Here is a 17,506-nt window from a genome sequence, read left to right as displayed (position 1 = left end):
CGCTTCTCTCTGATGCTCTGAAGACCATACAGGCAACACAAACACAGCTGAACGTGACGCTAGTTAACACTATACTCAACAGCAGCTAACGTTAGCCTACTGCTAGCTAGTTAACACTATACTCGACAGCAGCTAACGTTAGCCTACCGCTCGCTAGTAGCTGGATTAAACACGGTTAAAATGCTGACAGCTAACGCTGAACGGTGTAAAGTTTGACTGTGTTTTACTGTAGAGGACTGTGACTCAACAGCGGGATGTAACAATCTGCAGCTGCCGAGCTGCCGTCGGAAAAACAACACAGACGGTGTGTTCAATGAAACTGGTAAACTACAGCCTCGTGGCATTTGAAGTTATTGTAAATGTCCTTTTCCCATCTGGTGGTTGTTTTTGTCATTCAACAGCAATTTACTAGTGAAATAAGTTATTGTTATTGTTATACATTATTATTAAATCATTTAATTTTGACCATATGGCCTTAGCAATAAACCAGCCGTTCTTTAATGTCACCAACTGTTGTTTAGTACCCTTTGTTTTCTTTCCTTTTTTTACTTTCTTAAAAAGCATCGGTTCAGGCACCGTTAATTATGTATGCGATTAATTTTGATTAATTAATCACAGAGTCTGTAATTAATTAGATTAATTTTTTTAATCGATTGACAGCCCTAATATATTTATATAAGAATCAGAATCAGTTTTATTGGCCATATAGACACATACTGTACAATAGAGACAACATACATATAGGCACATTAACACAATATATTGTATAAATGTAGAGTGCAAAGTAATAGTGCAAATGTAGTGTGCAAAATGCATATTGGAATGATAAAGTATGTAATGTGTAGGTGAATGGCCAAAGAGGGGATGACAGGGGTTTTATTTCAGTTAGCCTAATAGCTAACTGAGATAAGATCCATATCAATGCAAATCAAACCAGCTATTAGGCTAACTGAAATAAAACCATGCCAATCTCTAGGTATGGTGAAGGGTATGTGATGATGTGGGGCTATTTTAATTCCAAAGGCCAAGGGAACTTTATCAGGATGCATAGTATCCTGGATCCATGAAATAACTGGCCTTTAAAAATAAAAATCTGCCTGCCTCTATGGGAATTTAACATAGGGGTATGTATAATTATGGCCCCTGTATTTTAAGGAAGAACATTTATTTATTTACAATACATTATTAATTCACAAAAAAAATTGGTGTCCTTAAAAGGTCGGATTTTTCCTCATTTTTTTAATTAAGGCATTAAGATCAATTTCTAAAAGATAATTTTTTTTATTCCTCTTTTAGTCAACTTTAGCATGGGTATGAATACTTATGAGCAGCACTGTATATATATATATATATATATATATATATATATCATATATATCATATATATATATATATACACACAGTATGTGTTAAACGAGACACCTGCTTAGGCTTTCAGCTGAAATTGCAATCAGCAGTGTTTGAAATGCACCAGGCTGAAAGCCAATCTGTTTTGAATGTGTGGTTAACAGTTTTGACAGCCGTGTGTTAGCATTTGAACAAAGGGCTTTAAATCCACAGTGTTGTGGTATCTGGGATAAGTGTGTAGAGTTTGGTTCACATGAACTGCTGCTGTGCAGACTGTAGTTAGAGTTTTGCACGTGTCTCCAGTTGCGCCCACTGTCGTTTAGCAATAAAAAAAAAAACTCTAACACTCTGCTCATAAAAATGAGCAATCTCTCAGAAAACAAAAAAATTTGCATACAGTAGTTCAAAAAACATGTTAACGAGTTCAACGAGTGTTAAGAAATATTTTGTTCCTGTTGTTCCTCTTATTCCCAGCAAACTTTACCACCACTAAATCCATTCATTGATTTTAATTTGTTACCTGTTTTGCCTTCATGTAAAGCCTCCTCGGGCAAGACACTGAACCCCAAATCTGGATGGTTGGCCAGCACCTTGCACGGTAGCTTGCTGCCATTGGTGTGTGTGTGTGTGTGTGTGTGTGTGTGTGTGTGTGTGTTGTGTGTGTGTTTTAAGGGTGTGAATCTTCACTGGTCTCACGATTCAATTCGATTATGATTATCCTGTCAACGATTTGATCCGATATCCCGATGCAGTCAGATGTATATGACCTCCCCTTTTTATTGTATCTGCTCTTAAAAAAAGCCCTTTCCTGAATGTAGCGGAGTCTGAACACAGCAGACAACAGACAAAAATCAACAAGCAACATCAGTAGACTATAATTGATTATGGTCTGTCACTGCATCGATGCTGAATCATCCACGTCGGCATCGCGATGCATCTATGCAGTGATTCATTTCAACACCCCTAGTGTGTGTCTGTATGTGTGTATGTATGTATGTATGTGTGTGTGTGTGTGTGTGTGTGTGTGTGTGTGTGTGTGTGTGTGTGTGTGTGTGTGTGTGTGTGTGAGTGTGTGAATGATAGACAACATTTTAAAGCACTTTGAATAAAAGTGCCATATAAATGCAGTCCATTTAAAGAAGATAACTTTTAAACAGCTCCATTAAAAGAGCTGAAGCTACACCGGTGCTGAACACCACCTTTCCAGGAGTGTGCTGTTCATTACCAGCCATCATTAGTCCCCCTTAGTTCCCCTTTTCTAAATGATGAGTTAGGGTTATCAGATGGGCCAACTAAACCCTGTGAACTATGAAAATATCGTGGGCACAGCATTACATTAGAGCAGCACAATTAATTGAAAACCCTCTGCCACTGTGGAGAATGCCTGGCCAAAATGAATGCTGTATCTCAAGGAAACCTCTCCAGTTTATTAAAATTTCCCAAATCTATAAATTCCTTTTTAAAATGTTCACCGAGGGTCTCTCTCTCACTCACTGCTAATCACATTACACTTTAGTAGGTAGAGGCAGTCGAGCATTACCTCGAAGCTCCGCGTATAGAACAGAACATTCTCCCAATTACAGTGATGCTGTGAAGAACAGCTTCAATTTAAAGTTGATGAGCGGTAAGACTCTCACAGCGAGGGTAAAACTAATGTCAGGCTAAGACTCCTTCAATGAAGGAACAGAAAAGCTTTTCGCGGCTTAAAAGCTTGTTGATTTCACACTCAGCATAAATCAGGATAAATCCACAGCATGTCTCAAAAGTCCTTCCAAAGCTCAACATATTAGTCAGCCTAGTTTAGTGTTGCTTTTGGGGAACAGAGTCGACTGCTGAGTTGCTTCATCAGTCACAATTCCCCCAGGACCTCCCTTTCATTTTAAGCTTTGGGGCCAGAGTTTGTGAGGCTGAGTAATGCTCTCCCGTTCTCTAATTTTCCCCTTCCTCTCACATCTTCTCTCCTCTTTCTCTCTTCACATCCACTGCAAAGGTGTGAAAGAGCAGATGCTTTTGGGAATATGTACTCTGCTAATCAGGACATATAGCATTAACACCCCAAGGGTTAATGGAGGACAAGTTGAAGTATATCGTAGATTTCCCTATAGGACAGCTGAAGATGCCATTCTGGTAATGAGCGTCATCATGAAGTGCAAACATGGACTTTATGTGCTTATAGTGAGAAAAACTAGAAATTGTAGGTGGACATTAAAGTGGAGTACAACGTGAAGGTGTGGAGGTTGAATAATTCATGTGGGATGCATTTACTTTTAGTAAATTAGTTGCATGAACCGTTGCTAGCAGTTTCTAAAATGGATAATTTGTTTTCATTCCCTATTTGTTTCTTAAGGAAATGAGATGAAAATGTCAAAGGTCCTGTAAACCTCTTTTCTCAATCGGAGCAATTGACGACCACGAGATTTTCTGCCAAAGTTAGAACAGTTGTGTTTACCGGCAATGCCATTTTAATCGTATTGGTTCAACTTAAAGAATATGAGTTCCCCTTCTGCCTCAAAAATGTGGGTTAACTGAAAGTCATCTTATGAGTACAAAAAAAAGTATATTCAACTAAGTTAGAAGGTATCAAGTTGAATCAACAACTAATCCCAGAGACACAGTACAGTCAGATCTACTTACCATTTACATGTTCTCTGTATAAAGAGTCAATTCTTCATTTGACATGATGTATCTTACAGCTGCTGAGTCAGGTATAATCTTATAAACAGATATGTGCATATAAATGCAGAATATGTAGGCGACGGGACAAGATTTTGGTATTGGAAGCATTCTGGTTTCTGTTTGTAGTCCGAATAGAATTGACGTTTGAGCAGTCTTCGGTTGCATGGACTATAAACAATGACCAGAGCACGGAAAAGGAAGTCTTGGCCCAGAGAGCCACTGGCTCGGAACCCCTGAAATATTGTCCGTTGCCCCCAGAGGCTAAATCACGGTCAGACCGACAGCCGATGGGTTCCGAGATTGGTTCAAACACAACATATACATATGTTAAAAAGGAAGTGTACATGGGACTGAGTGCAATAGTTACCTGTATCTTATATGATGTTTTACAATGAGGAAAGACTTTTTGTACTATCCGTTTTTGTCTATTCTTTTCAAAGTTGTAGTAGGCGGGGCTAAGATAGAATAATATGTCACATATTACTGTGCACTGATCAGAGTATAGCAACATTTGAATCAATGCAGTGAATGTAACTTGCCTTTTGTAGTCCATGCTGAAGGTATGCTGCTTTATCAGATGTTGGGAGGTTAAAATATCCATCAACAATGCATCTGAGTTTGTCTATTAGATAGTTTGAGTGAAGTACAATTGGGTTAAAAATGATATTTCTCCTATTTTTATAGTATTTTTGAGACTTTCTGACATCGTCTCCATTTTGCTCACAAATCCAATTTTACCAGAGCTTTTTCTGGGCTTTTTCCTCTCAGATTTTTTCAAACCATTTTACTTTCCTTCTTTCTGTCTGTAATGAAAGTCTCCCTTTGAAGGATTTCCTACCTCTACTTGGATCATATTTCAAAAAAATGCCTCAATGCCTCAACTAAATGAGAAGCTGTTCTCCTCAACGTCCTCAGCAGGAAACAGTCATTTGTGGAGGTCAGCCCTCTGTTTTCTGTCAGGCTCGGCTGTTTTAGGCTATGTTCACACTTGGTTCACTCTTTTAAACTGCCAGCGTCTGTTTTACATTATAATCCTATAGTAAACCATGTTTTCAAAAAAGTCGTGAGCGTTTTTTTAAACGCCACCAGCGACTTTTTTTCTGCAGCTCATGCCGTCTTTTTGAAGTTAAAAAAAGTTTTCTGAAAAAAACGTCCTTCCTCAACATGTTTTTTGACAGACGACCAATGACATGTGGAGTAGCCAGACCTGTCGTTTCCATAACAATACGAAAAAATGGAGTCAGAGCACAGCGTGTTATATGATATGACCGGGTTCTCCCTGTACAGGGAACTCACTTTGATGTATCTTGTATCACATGTTCTGTTCTTTCTCTAGCTCGCTCCACCACTTTGTTTTATCTAACGTTAGCACCGCTCCACATAGTGCTCTAGGAAACTGTAGCAGTATATGTTGTTATAGCAACAAAAGACGCTCTCGGCTGCTTTTTGGAACCAAAAAGCGCCCTAGTCAACTTTTTCTTGTCAAAAAAGATGCTAAGTGTGAACATAGCCCAAGGTTGTGAGATCAGTGTAACACAGAACTTCAGTAACCTATATGGTTCAGATGATGAGAATTTACTCAGATAAATTAACATTTCAGAGGAAATGTAACAGCATCACAGAGTGATGCAAATATGGAAATGTTGCAAAAGCTTTTGAGTACTCGCACTATCTATGCACTACATGTAGGTCTCCTTCCTCTAAGGAAATGTTAACTTTCCGCCCAATTTAAGATTACAAGGACATTTCAGATGGGTTCATTTGAAGGACATCATCACTCACTAAGTGCAACAGTTAAGGGCACAACATAAGCACTAAGCCAACCTGCAGACATGTACAGACTTGACTTCATAACAGTGCAAAAATTCTGCAGTTTAATTGTAGGTTGAGTTTACAGTATTTGCATATACATTTAAAAACAAATAAATTGATCAGAGGACATATAGACTTTAGTTTTTAAGTGAAACTCTGAAATGGCAAGGGGCTGAGATAGAAGAAAATCAAGACAAAAATCAGAAGTAATTTAGGAGGAGCAGACACTGAGTCACAAAGAGATCAAGATTCAGACTGGAGAACAATCAAAGTATTGTTTTTCTTACAAAAGACTATTTTACTTCTTTGTCATTGTCAAAAGAAGCAGAGTACCTGAAAAGAAAAAGCAAAGTAGACTAAAAGTGAAGAAAATGTTTATGGTTTATAATGAAAGTTGATAAAAGAGCTTAAGATCGAGTCAACCTTTTAGCTTAAAAGGGTTAAAACAAATCTAGAAAGAGTGCCCTTGGATCGCAGAGGTTAATAAATGTTATTCTCCATGGACCAAGTGTTTACCAAGGCGTCTAAAACAGAAGACTGCAGCTAATGCTTCACAAATCTAATTTTCTACCTGATTGAGAATCCATTTACCAGGTACGTGGCCCTATCTCCACTTTATTCCCTTCATTAAGAGGAAAATCCAACGTTTCACTTCTCACAGAAGCCTTGGGGGTTGCACTTCAACTTCAATAAAAAGATAAAAGAATGTGTTCACTTATTTAGCCGTAAGCTTAACTACAATAAACATCCAGAGGGAGTGATTTCAAAGTTAAATTTGTGGTGTCTCAAAAGATGGACAGATGCATTGATGGAAAGCCAGAACATATGCTAATTTGCTGTTGTCAATGGTTTTTTTTCAGGCTTTTCCAGGTAACAGTAACGCAGACAGTGTGGTCCAGCACAAGCTCCAGCATCCAGTGATCACCCGCTACGTCCGACTGATCCCCCTGGACTGGAACCCCAATGGTCGGATTGGACTCAGACTTGAGACCTATGGATGTCCTTACAGTCAGTTGTGGCTTTTCTTGTATCCTCCACTTACAGATATAAACTAAAAATATGAGAACAAGCAACTGCTTCTACTCCTACTGTCCTTTTTTTATTACCATAAGGTATTATTTACGCTATTTGAAAAATCTATGTGCATCAGATTTCAGATTTTCGTTTTAAATTTATCTATCTCATCCAAGAGTAAAAACTTTTTTTTGCAGTGTTTTTTTGTTGTTGTTGTTTGTTTATGTTTTGCAAACTTTAAGCATGTCAAATCTCAGGTGCAAATTAAAGATGTGCATATAAAAATGGATGGAAACACACCTTATATGTAGTATCCATAGGGCTACAATATTTAGATGGCACTAATTGGAGGTGAGGAGCAGATGGGAAGCAGGCAGCAGATCAGGCTTAATTTAGAAACAGCGGGAGCCTTTGGGTTCTTCTCATGACGCTTATTTGATAGCTCCTCGACTGAACCGGATATTCTTCTGTCCCATCCTCGGTGAAGGCCGTCTCAAAGCTCTTATTTCTGCCCCGAGGAGCGAGCAACGAGGAGGGATCACCGAGGAGCTAATACCGAGGATACACGAGAGCAGCCTTCCCGGAAGCCATGCAGCTGAAAACCATTGCTACCTCCGCCCATACAGCTGACGTATTTACGTAACGCTTCAGAGGAAAAGACGTCTCATCCCTCTAAAACACATTTACTCTCTTCCTCTCTCGTCCTGCGATTTCCTCGCGTCTCTCCCGTGCCTCCTCAGTGGGAGGGACTAAGATGCGAGGAAGGGAGGCAAGTGGAGGAGTCGAGGAGGCAATCTAAGCGACATGAGAAGCACCGTATATGCAGCACCTGCAGGATAAGTGAGAACTCGGAAGAAAAAACAGAAATAGCATGGAAGGGAAGAGGTGAGGGAAGTGGAGGCAGGAGAGGACACACCAGCTCTGGCCATCATAGTAATTGAAGGCCTCTTCCTGTGTCTGCTGTTTGGCAGAGAAAGTTTCATTATGCTACTAGACGCAGGCAGAAGTAATTTGTCTGTAAGAAGGAAAGCCAGTGTGAAAAGTTATAGAGTGCTTCTTTGCCCCGACACAGGATTTCCACACACTTGTCATGCAAATCCATCTATGTAGTTAAAAAAAGAAAAAAACCTGATCCAACCCTGTGGACAAAGGCAATGAAAAATGAGAAAACCACACACTGCACGGGTAAAAGAGGGACATTGAACCTTGTGACATTTGTAACCCAGACAACAAATATAAAACTACGTAATATCAAAACATGAGGGACTAAAACAACTCAATGCATGAAACATTATTAAAACAGAGTTTTTTTGTAACCCTGGTACAAGAATGAATTATCTTTAATAGAGTGTGGTTGGTAAAGAAAGCAAATTGGTCTAGTTTGATTTAATGGTTGCTCTCAGCTAGAATAAATGGATTTTGATTAGTTAATTTTTAGGATGCAGGCAACACTTCCTTGTTTCATCCAAAAGGTAAAGAGGAAGAGAAAAAAAAAACTTTGAGGCTTTGACTTTTGAATAATTTAGATTCGGGGTTTGTACTGTTTCCAGCATCACTGTCAGCAATAAAATACACCGGATGCTTAAATTGATGCATCTCAGCTGACATTTTTAATTTGATGCTTTGATAGCGACACTTCAGGCGGGAGATTTGTAGCACAGCAATGATAAGCAATCTTAGTTTAGCAATTTCTTTAGAGTGACATGATCTATGGTCCATAATCTGCTTCTCATATGCAGACAGTTAAACTATTAGTTTTTTTCTGTAAAGGACATTTTGTTTATGCTTTATCTCTCACTCTATCTACTTTCTTTTAGGAAAACCTACATTTAGTTCATGGCTCTGGGCAGATTAGAAAAATCCAAAAATTCTTAATACACAACCCAGATAATAACACAGATGATGATGAAGACCAAACAATAATACCATGCAAGTGGTATATTACATTAAACGTGAAAACATTTAAGTTAAAACATTTTTTCAGAACTCCATTTAGTTTGTTAAAAATGTGTTTATTGAAATTGTTATTATTGAATCATATAAGCATGAAAACAGGCTCATTTCAGAGTAAAGTCAAAGGAAAAATCAATTCTGCCAAAGAGTAATTTTTATAAGTATTGTACACAGGGTGCGATTTGTGAAAAAGGCAGAGGAGGGGATGTTTTTTGATCATGCACAACAAAACAAAACATGCAAGAGTTAAATCCCCTTGCAATACCATGGATATAGTGCTACACTTAAATATGCACTTCAATATTTTGTTACTTCGCGGCGAAAACAAAATACTTTCACCTAGAAAACGCTTGTTCGTTCCTCGGGAATGTCTTAATCCAAACCACAATCTTTTTCCTAGTTGGTTTGGTGCCTAAACTTAATTGTCATCGCCGCATGACGCTAACTTTTTCTGGCTAAACTCCACTACATGGCCCCTGAAAGGACCGTTATCTGGCGGTGCCTGTACCCGGCTCACAGTCACCTATTGGGGGCTAAACAACTGCTGCTGGTAGCCGGCATCCTGGAGCTCTGTAGCGGCTAAATACAACCATGTTACAGCGCACGTTACAGTGCTTTACTTAGTTTAAAATACTTCTATTTTAGGTATATAATGGTCTATTGGTGCAGTAGCATTGATCACTTTGAGGAGGGGGATACATTTTGTCCCCACTGGGGATAAAAATAATTTAGCAGAGGCAGGGATATATAGACTAGAAAGGGGGAAATCCCACGCATCCCCCCTGGAAAATCACACCCTGATTGTACATATAAATTGTTGTTGTTGGTGCTGGAGTAAATTCTAATTGTTTGTAATTAACAACTAAAATGTAGTCTTGCATTGCCAGACCTTCCTTCACAGCGCTGTGGAGGAGGGTTTGGCTAGTCCACACAGCAATTTGAGATGGGAGAAAAACAAGCTCTGGTTTATTGGCATTTCTTTAAACCAATCACAATTGTCTTGGCCGGTGCTTTGTGCCTGACGGAGCCCCGATGCCGCTGCAAAATAGCCTCAGGAAGGAACTTGTTCTGGTGAAACGTGTATGTTCAAAAGTTGTTTTAGTCGTGCAACAGAAAACTCAGATTGGACAGATAGTCTAGCTAGCTGTCTGGATTTACCCTGCAGAGATCTGAGGAGCAGTTAACCATAGTCTTCATAAAACACTGGAGTTAAGAATTCCAACACAAAGAAAGCGGAAGGTAACGGAAATCTGGTCGAAAAAAAGGACATACAGCGGAATTTCCGGTGGCAACGGAGCAGTCCCGGAAGTGGAGGGTCGTGGATATAGACTAACTAAAATGTGACTGAAGACTGACTGTTGACTGACTGTGACTGTTTTGAGAGTCTCAAACTCTTTAGTGCTGCACTTTCTCAAAATGAAGAAATTTCCGCATACTCAACTTTGTGTGTGTGGAAGGATTGTTTTGTCTAGGCATAATACTGTATGTATTGTTGAAAGTCCTCTAATGTGTGGTTTTGATTTTCAGACTCAGATGTGGTGAGCCTCGATGGCCAGAGCAGCCTTCTCTATAGGTTGAGTCCCAGGCCAAAACAGATGACCAAAGAAAGCATCTCTCTGATATTTAAAACCCTGAAGAACTCTGGGACACTCCTTCACGCAGAGGGACAGAGCGCACACAGCCTCACCCTAGAGTTAGAAAAAGGAAAGCTTCTCCTGCTCCTCCGACAAGGTACACCTCTGAAATCCTCGAACACACGAGGTACTTGTAGCCAGGTGGTTTCTGTTGGGCAGACGCTAGCACTGCTGTTTTGTATTAAACAAGCTAAGTCAACTTTATGTTGTCAAGTGGGTTCTGCTTTAAATAATAATAATAATAATAATATACTTTATTAAAAAAGGGAAATTACAATGTTTTCACTCTGTTGTTATTACACTATACACACAGGCCTGAATTACACACACATGCTCAGTACCTAAACATGCACTAATGAAGAGATGCCAGAGTGAGGGGACTGCAGCTGTCAATGGACAGGCGCCCCGAGCAGTTGGCGGTTCGGTGCCTTGCTCAAGAGCACCTTGGCAGTGCCCAGGAGGTGAACTAGCACCTCTCCAGCTACCAGTCCACCACCATACTTTGGTCCATATGGGGACTTGAACCGGCGGTTCCCCACCCAACTCCTTACAGACTGAGCTACTCCCACCCCAATATATCGATATTATAGATAGTAGAAGAATAGTGAAAGCTTGCATCTTCATGAAGTGGTGGGTGCACTTGCTTACTTTGTTTACTTTGTATTTGTTTCCGTTTTCGTAAACATCAAAAAGAATTATATAAGAACCAAAATTAGTGGACCTCTACAAATTTAGATTTGAATTAAATATGAAAATCAACAAAAAGGATTGACAGCAGCATTTAAAATTGCAATTTTTCAATGATAATTTATTCAGTGAGTTGATCAAATTGCATGTGGGTTACACTTACTAAATTACCTTACGCGAAAATGTGAGTAGTTACTGAGAAACAAATCAGGAACGACCACCTAATTAATCAATCATTAATGAGAAGTTCCTGAACAACCTTCATTTAAGGACTATATAGTAGACTATATGTTACTAGAGTATACCGTGAGTTACTACAGTATATTAATGAATCATTCCATAATGATCATTTCATAAGCACCTGTGAATTGGAAGCTGATCCTGATTAGCTCTGAACCAGCCAAAGAGCAGCACAAACTGGTAATCACTCACTCATTACTAAATACTTAATACACCCGGCAAGTGCACAATAGAAAATAGACTGAAAATTTACAGAAAATAAACTGAGGGGGGAAATTTGCCATTCGTAAAAAAAAAAAAGAAAACACATTTTCTATGTTTTTGCTTTATACAAACTGCCACAAAAGGGTAGTACAATTGAAGCCTAAATTGTTTATTATGGTTTTGTAAGCCATTGTTGCTATCTTTGAAGACTGACAATAAGGTTCATTGTGCGCCATCATCATCTTTTTCTGCTTTGCTGCTACACAGAAATTTGTGTCATGGGTTTCTGAGTTGTTGTCAGAAGCAGCTCTCTGTGACTTGCTTCTGAATTGTGGCCTGAAACAGTCGCTGCGTGTTTTTTTGTCACAGCCTGTAACTTGTTTCTTGCACACTAATGGATTTTGGATTTTCGGTTTGTAAGTGCCAAGTTTGGTTATTCCTCAATCTCTGATCACTGTTTAGAGCAGGGACAGTTTTGGATCAAGCGAGGAGTTTGTTTTCATGATCATACCCATAAAACAATCAACTAAAATTAAAATGCTGACAAAAAACATCTTAGGCACTGAGAGAAACTGCTTCTACGATGACGTAGTGCCTTTTGAACATTACCCAAAGGCTGTCATGATCAAGAGGTCAGAGAGTTTTCTGGCAGTCAAGGACCGTATGAGCCAATCTTTTTTTCTTCAAAATTGAAAATTGAACAGAGAAGAGAGGGCAACATTACTGTATTTTAAACATGCATACACAATTAAAACATGTACTTTTGGATGTTCCTTCTTTTCTTACACATACCTCAGAGGAGTCAACCACAGCGCAGCATCCTATGAGCAGCACTAAAAATGTCATAGCATGCCTCTCTAATTTCAGGACATTGTGCACCTCTTTAAACTTTAAAATAGTTTACAGAGATAATTAACTAATTTCAACCTTTACCTGCATTAAATCCTGCTCAGTGTGTGCGGGTCTGGCCCCCACTATAACACCCCATTATGAGTTTTGTTCCCTGTGTGCCGCAAGCAGCTTTCAGCAGCACTTAACAGGAGACATTTAGTTCCACTCTGTTTCCCTAGAGCCATCCAAACAGTTTGAATAAACACACCAGCTTATTAAAATGTATGCGCTCTCGCCAAAAGCATCTCATTTCCTCGCCGCTATGCATTCTTCAAAATGACGGTTTATAGTTCTGAAGCTCACTGGCTCATAATTAAGATCAGTTTTTTTCTGCCACTAGAATACTTTCTGAGAGTAAATATACAGCACCGGGAATCAATGTTCACTGATCTCGTGCTTCTGGCAATTTTTTTGGGATGTAGAAGGAAGACGGGACATAACTTGGTGGTTTGTTTTCTATAAAGTAAGAAAAAGCTTGCCTACAGATATAAATCATGAATTCCTTGCACTGCAGGTTGCGGACATTGCATGTAAGCTCAATTGCTAATCAGTTTAAACTAAATTTTAAGATCCAAAACTAATTTGCTCTCATAGGGAAATGTTTTGCATAAAGGCGCAGTGTACAGCCCATGATACTGTATGTGTACATAAAAGACATCAAAATGACAGAAAGAGCAGACCAGGTAAGATATCTGTTGAGTTTATCCATGTGGTTAACTTATAACCTGAAGTCAAAGGCTTCAATTCTTCCCTAAGGAGCTGACAGAGCTGCCTGTGATGCTCAGAGTTCCAGGTAGAAGCTGTAGAAATAAAGAAGATTGATTTGTGGTCGTATTAAAACAGCTTGGGCTCTAGGTTTAGTTACTGTTGGACCCTCCATCATGCAATAATGGACTCAAGGGACTGTAAGGCAGAAATGTGTCAAAAGCACTGGTATTATTATTCTCAAAACAAAACTGAGACTGTTGAACATTATTTTAACAGCTTTCCTTGGCGAAAGAAAGCACAATTTTTCCGAATTGTATTCTCCTTAATTTGTGACTTTAATCTAGAATATTAAGTTTTATTTCTTGAAATATTACCCCCTTCCCTGGCTCCAAAATATATTTATTTGTTACTTACAAGGGCCTTAATATGCTGTAATGATCAAATGTTATTTGTAAAAAATGTTAAACTTATTCCTGCCATGCAGTTGTTGTCCCTGTATATAGCTAAAGAAGAGATGCTGAGTGGACGCAGACGATGACGCATTCTGGATACAGTCTGTCAACTCAGCTTTCCCAGTGAATGGTGGGCTGTGTGTCGTGTTCGATTCTGCAGTACTGACTTACCATGTTATTCTACTCTATATGCAGTGATTGATAGGGTGGTGTCTTAGCTGTGTTCAGCCCTACAGGGTTGTAAATAAACAGCTTAGCCTTCAGCCAGGAAGCAGCGTGCTCATGTCAGAGAGAGCCAGCTGGGCTTAACTTCACTGCCCACAGCTGACTCATTCCTGTAACACGGAGAGGATATTTGGCTCACAATGACAATCTGATTAGCTGCATAGCCTGTGTGAGGCTCAAATGGTCCTGCGTTTAGTCATTTGTCTGAAACAAGTGTTTTTGAAACATGGCTTCTTCGAACAAACCTCATTTCAAAATTTCTTTCTGGAGGTATTGCTATGTTGCTACGTTTACAAATTGCTGATTGTGTTGACTGATTTTGTGGACAGCCACAGACATAAAAGTAAAAGGAAACAATTACAGTGTCTGCTTGATTCTAGCAGCACAGACACTTTTTATTCGACAATATAACTCAAGTACAATGACAGAAAGTCAAAACTTTACTCTTGTTTTTTATCTTAAAAAGACCCTCAAAAGGCACAACAGCAGTGGAATATCAATGTAGTAATAACTTTCTCATTTGTTCCTTTTTTGACCAGACTTCTTAAAAAGTCTTCAAACGTGTAACATTTGTGAAATGTTCTCCTGGAACACTTGTTGTGAGCAGGTCCAGAGGATGCTCGTGTTGACTGATTGGTCTCAATCATGTAAACTGAACAAAATAAAATGAAAAGGCTGAAACAATTACAGCAGTCTGTCATCTGATAAGAGCCGTCAATGTCTTCCAACAAAATGAGATTTGGAGTCACAGCGAAGAGCAGTAATGCAGAAGCAGACAGCAGATGATTAGGTGATGTTGTCTTGGGGAACACGTCTGGAATGATGTAACGCAGGAACCTGCACAGTTAAAAAGGCTTTAATGAACTTTGAGCAGCTTCTCAGGTCATAAAAACAGGACAGTTCCCTTAAAAAATTGCTTAACAAATGCGACATGAATCCTGAGGATACTCACTGAAAATTAAGACAACCTCAGTGAACCACTGATCTCCAGAATCACACAGGGGAACTCCCAAAGGTTTCTTTAAGTGCTGAAAACATGAGGGCTCTTGTCGGGGGAAAATTATCACCGTGAAGGATCTTCTATGCTGGTAAAGCCACTTGGAAACCTGGACAGAAAATACACCTAAAGGGTTTCAACTTGTGCTTATCTGTCGGGTATAAAAGAAAGTTCTGCACCTTCTTAAAACCTTATTTTTTATAACCTTGTCCTTCTGAAACATTTGAAGGTGCCCTGTGAAGTTTTCTGGTAAACAAGCAATACAGGTGTCCTTCACCAAAATACATTGTCTTTTGTATTTCCTTCCTCTTAAGACATTTGCAAAGTGGATTTCTTGAACATTTTGTAACCCACATTGTCTTCTTCCTCCCTGCTAGATCAGATAGCCGTGAGACCGGGTTGGAGGAATATTGTGAAACCATAGGTAGGACGGTGTCTCCTGCGTGCACAAACAAAATGGGAACTCACTCATAAAAACACTGCTCCATAGCAGTTTCATAGTTCCACAGTATTATTTTCAAATGCGACCAATATGGATAGTAGACAAAACAGAAATACTATCACAATACAATAAAATAATACAAACGTCAGGCGTTTACTTGACTGGTAGACACCTCAGTGCCTGCTCACACCAGAAGCTGACTCATTCATGTTTTTAATGAAAAACCAGAGGTTTGGTGACATAGTTGAATTACATGCTGTAGCTTAACTCAGTTGAGTAGTTTCATCCATGGCAAAATGGATATGAGTAGGGACTATCTCTCCTTTTGGTTTTCGTGTTCCCTCAAACATTAGCACTGTCAAGACAGTTTGAAATTGATCAAAGTTCACCAGAGTTGAACACTGCATAAATTAACTGCATCCTAGCAAACAAAAGAATTGTGGTTTAGGGGTTTACATATTAGTATATTAGTAAGTAAACACGTAACTGTTGACTTTTTCACTATAAACCAGGACCAAGATCTTGGAACCAAAACCAAATGCCTTAAGTGCATAACCGTAACAAAGTTTAACGATGCTTTAGTTGCCACAAGCAGATATCGAATTGCAAGAGCTAATGTTGTATGAAAACAAATGAAATACAGTAATGAATTGTCAGAGAACATTTTGTTGATACGTTCAATATCAACAATTTGCAAATATGTTTTATTTTCAACATTTCCTAAGCTCGGACCAGCATTACAGTACGTTTCTTTCTAAATGTATTTGCTGCTGCAAACTGGCGGTATATAGGCATAATTTCTCAGAGACTGGGTTGCAATTAAAGATCCATATATGTATCAGTAATGACTAAATACACTTGACTTGGCCTTCATTTCCCGGTTTCTCTCTCTCTCTCTCTCTCTCTCTCTCTCTCTGACATGTACCAACATCAGTCTGCTGATCAATGATGATTAAGTACACTTCACTCTTTCCCTCTCTGTCTGTCTCCTTCCCGCTCTCTAGTCCCTCCCTCTGCTATGCCATCTGTCTGACAGATCAATGATGATTGATGACTGGACACATATGACTCAGTTTTGGTCTCTGTATCCATTTCTCTTTCTCCCTTTCTCTTTCTCTTGACTTCTTTTCCCACACAGACAATGTTGTCTCCTTTCAAACAATATCTAATTCATATTTAATGGCCGAGTGCATTTAGCTCTGTCTTCACCTCACTCCCTCAGCAGAAACTGCGCTCTGCCAACATGGCAGAGAACCTTCCCTTTCATTTATTTATGCCTTTCTACCGCTCCTTTTAGTGTTAATTATGTGTTATCACCTCTGTTTTCTGGTTCATTCTCAGTTGTAGATATAGAATTGGTTCTGGTTCTGAGATGTGATTCCCCAACAGAAAACTGTGACCCTAATGTACCAGTTAAGAGACCTAGAAAACAGCAGTTACTGCCAGTTCATGAGGAGTCAACTTGAAAATACAAAGATATGAAAACAGATTTTTTTTCTATGAATAAAACATTAGAAAAAAAAAAATTAAGAATGAACCTCAAATATTTGATAGCAATGCCAGTTTTCAAGCATCTGCATAATAACTTTATGAAGACTTTATTATTATGAAACAAGTTCAAGATATCAACTTTCTCCCCTTTCTCTCCTTTATCTTTGTCTTCCTCCTGCGCTCCAGGCAGGAGTTCTTCTCCCGACAGTCACCATCTGGTGTCTCTGGGCAGCCTGTTAGACGACCAACACTGGCACCACGTCGCAGTGGAGCATCACAGCACTCACCTCAACCTCACCGTGGACAAAAGCACACTTTGGGTGCAGATCCCACCAACATTCACCCACTGGGACCATAGCCAGGTGTGTTTTTGTCTTAGTAGGTGTGGGATACCACTACAGTCACATTTGCTCAAGTTGTATTTTTTCAAATATTTGTCTCTATGTTTTCCCCCGTACAGATGAGTGTGGGAGCAGAGCAGGGCCTCGGCTCTCGGAGGTCAATCGGGCCAAACAGAAATTTCCACGGCTGTTTGGAAAACCTGGTTTACAACGGCGTGAACCTGGTAGACCTCGCTAAACAGAAAGACCAGCGGGTCACTGTGAAGGTAAACTGGCTTACATGGTGCTTATAAAAAGTGTGTTTGTGTGTGTTTCTTTATTACCACACACACTCCGTAGACACACTGGACACAATATGCACTATGTTGTTTGATGGATGCCACAGGGGCCTC

The 17,506-nt window shown here is 39.4% G+C and overlaps 1 protein-coding gene across 1 annotated transcript in view; it reads left to right on the top strand.

Moving 5' to 3' along the window:
- Window positions 1-17,506, top strand: part of LOC116061746 (contactin-associated protein-like 4) — a 77,624-nt gene that overhangs the window by 31,525 nt on the left and 28,593 nt on the right. The window contains exons 4-7 of the mRNA XM_031316087.2: window positions 6,696-6,843; window positions 10,330-10,533; window positions 16,960-17,135; window positions 17,234-17,380. Coding sequence (XP_031171947.1) covers window positions 6,696-6,843; window positions 10,330-10,533; window positions 16,960-17,135; window positions 17,234-17,380 — 675 coding nt within the window. The remainder of the gene's footprint in view (window positions 1-6,695; window positions 6,844-10,329; window positions 10,534-16,959; window positions 17,136-17,233; window positions 17,381-17,506) is intronic.

The sequence above is a fragment of the Sander lucioperca genome, chromosome 15 (assembly GCF_008315115.2).
Source record: "Sander lucioperca isolate FBNREF2018 chromosome 15, SLUC_FBN_1.2, whole genome shotgun sequence".
Classification (NCBI taxonomy): Eukaryota; Metazoa; Chordata; class Actinopteri; order Perciformes; family Percidae; genus Sander; species Sander lucioperca.
Note: the sequence above shows the minus strand (reverse complement) of the source record. Positions and strands in the feature narration are given on the sequence as shown.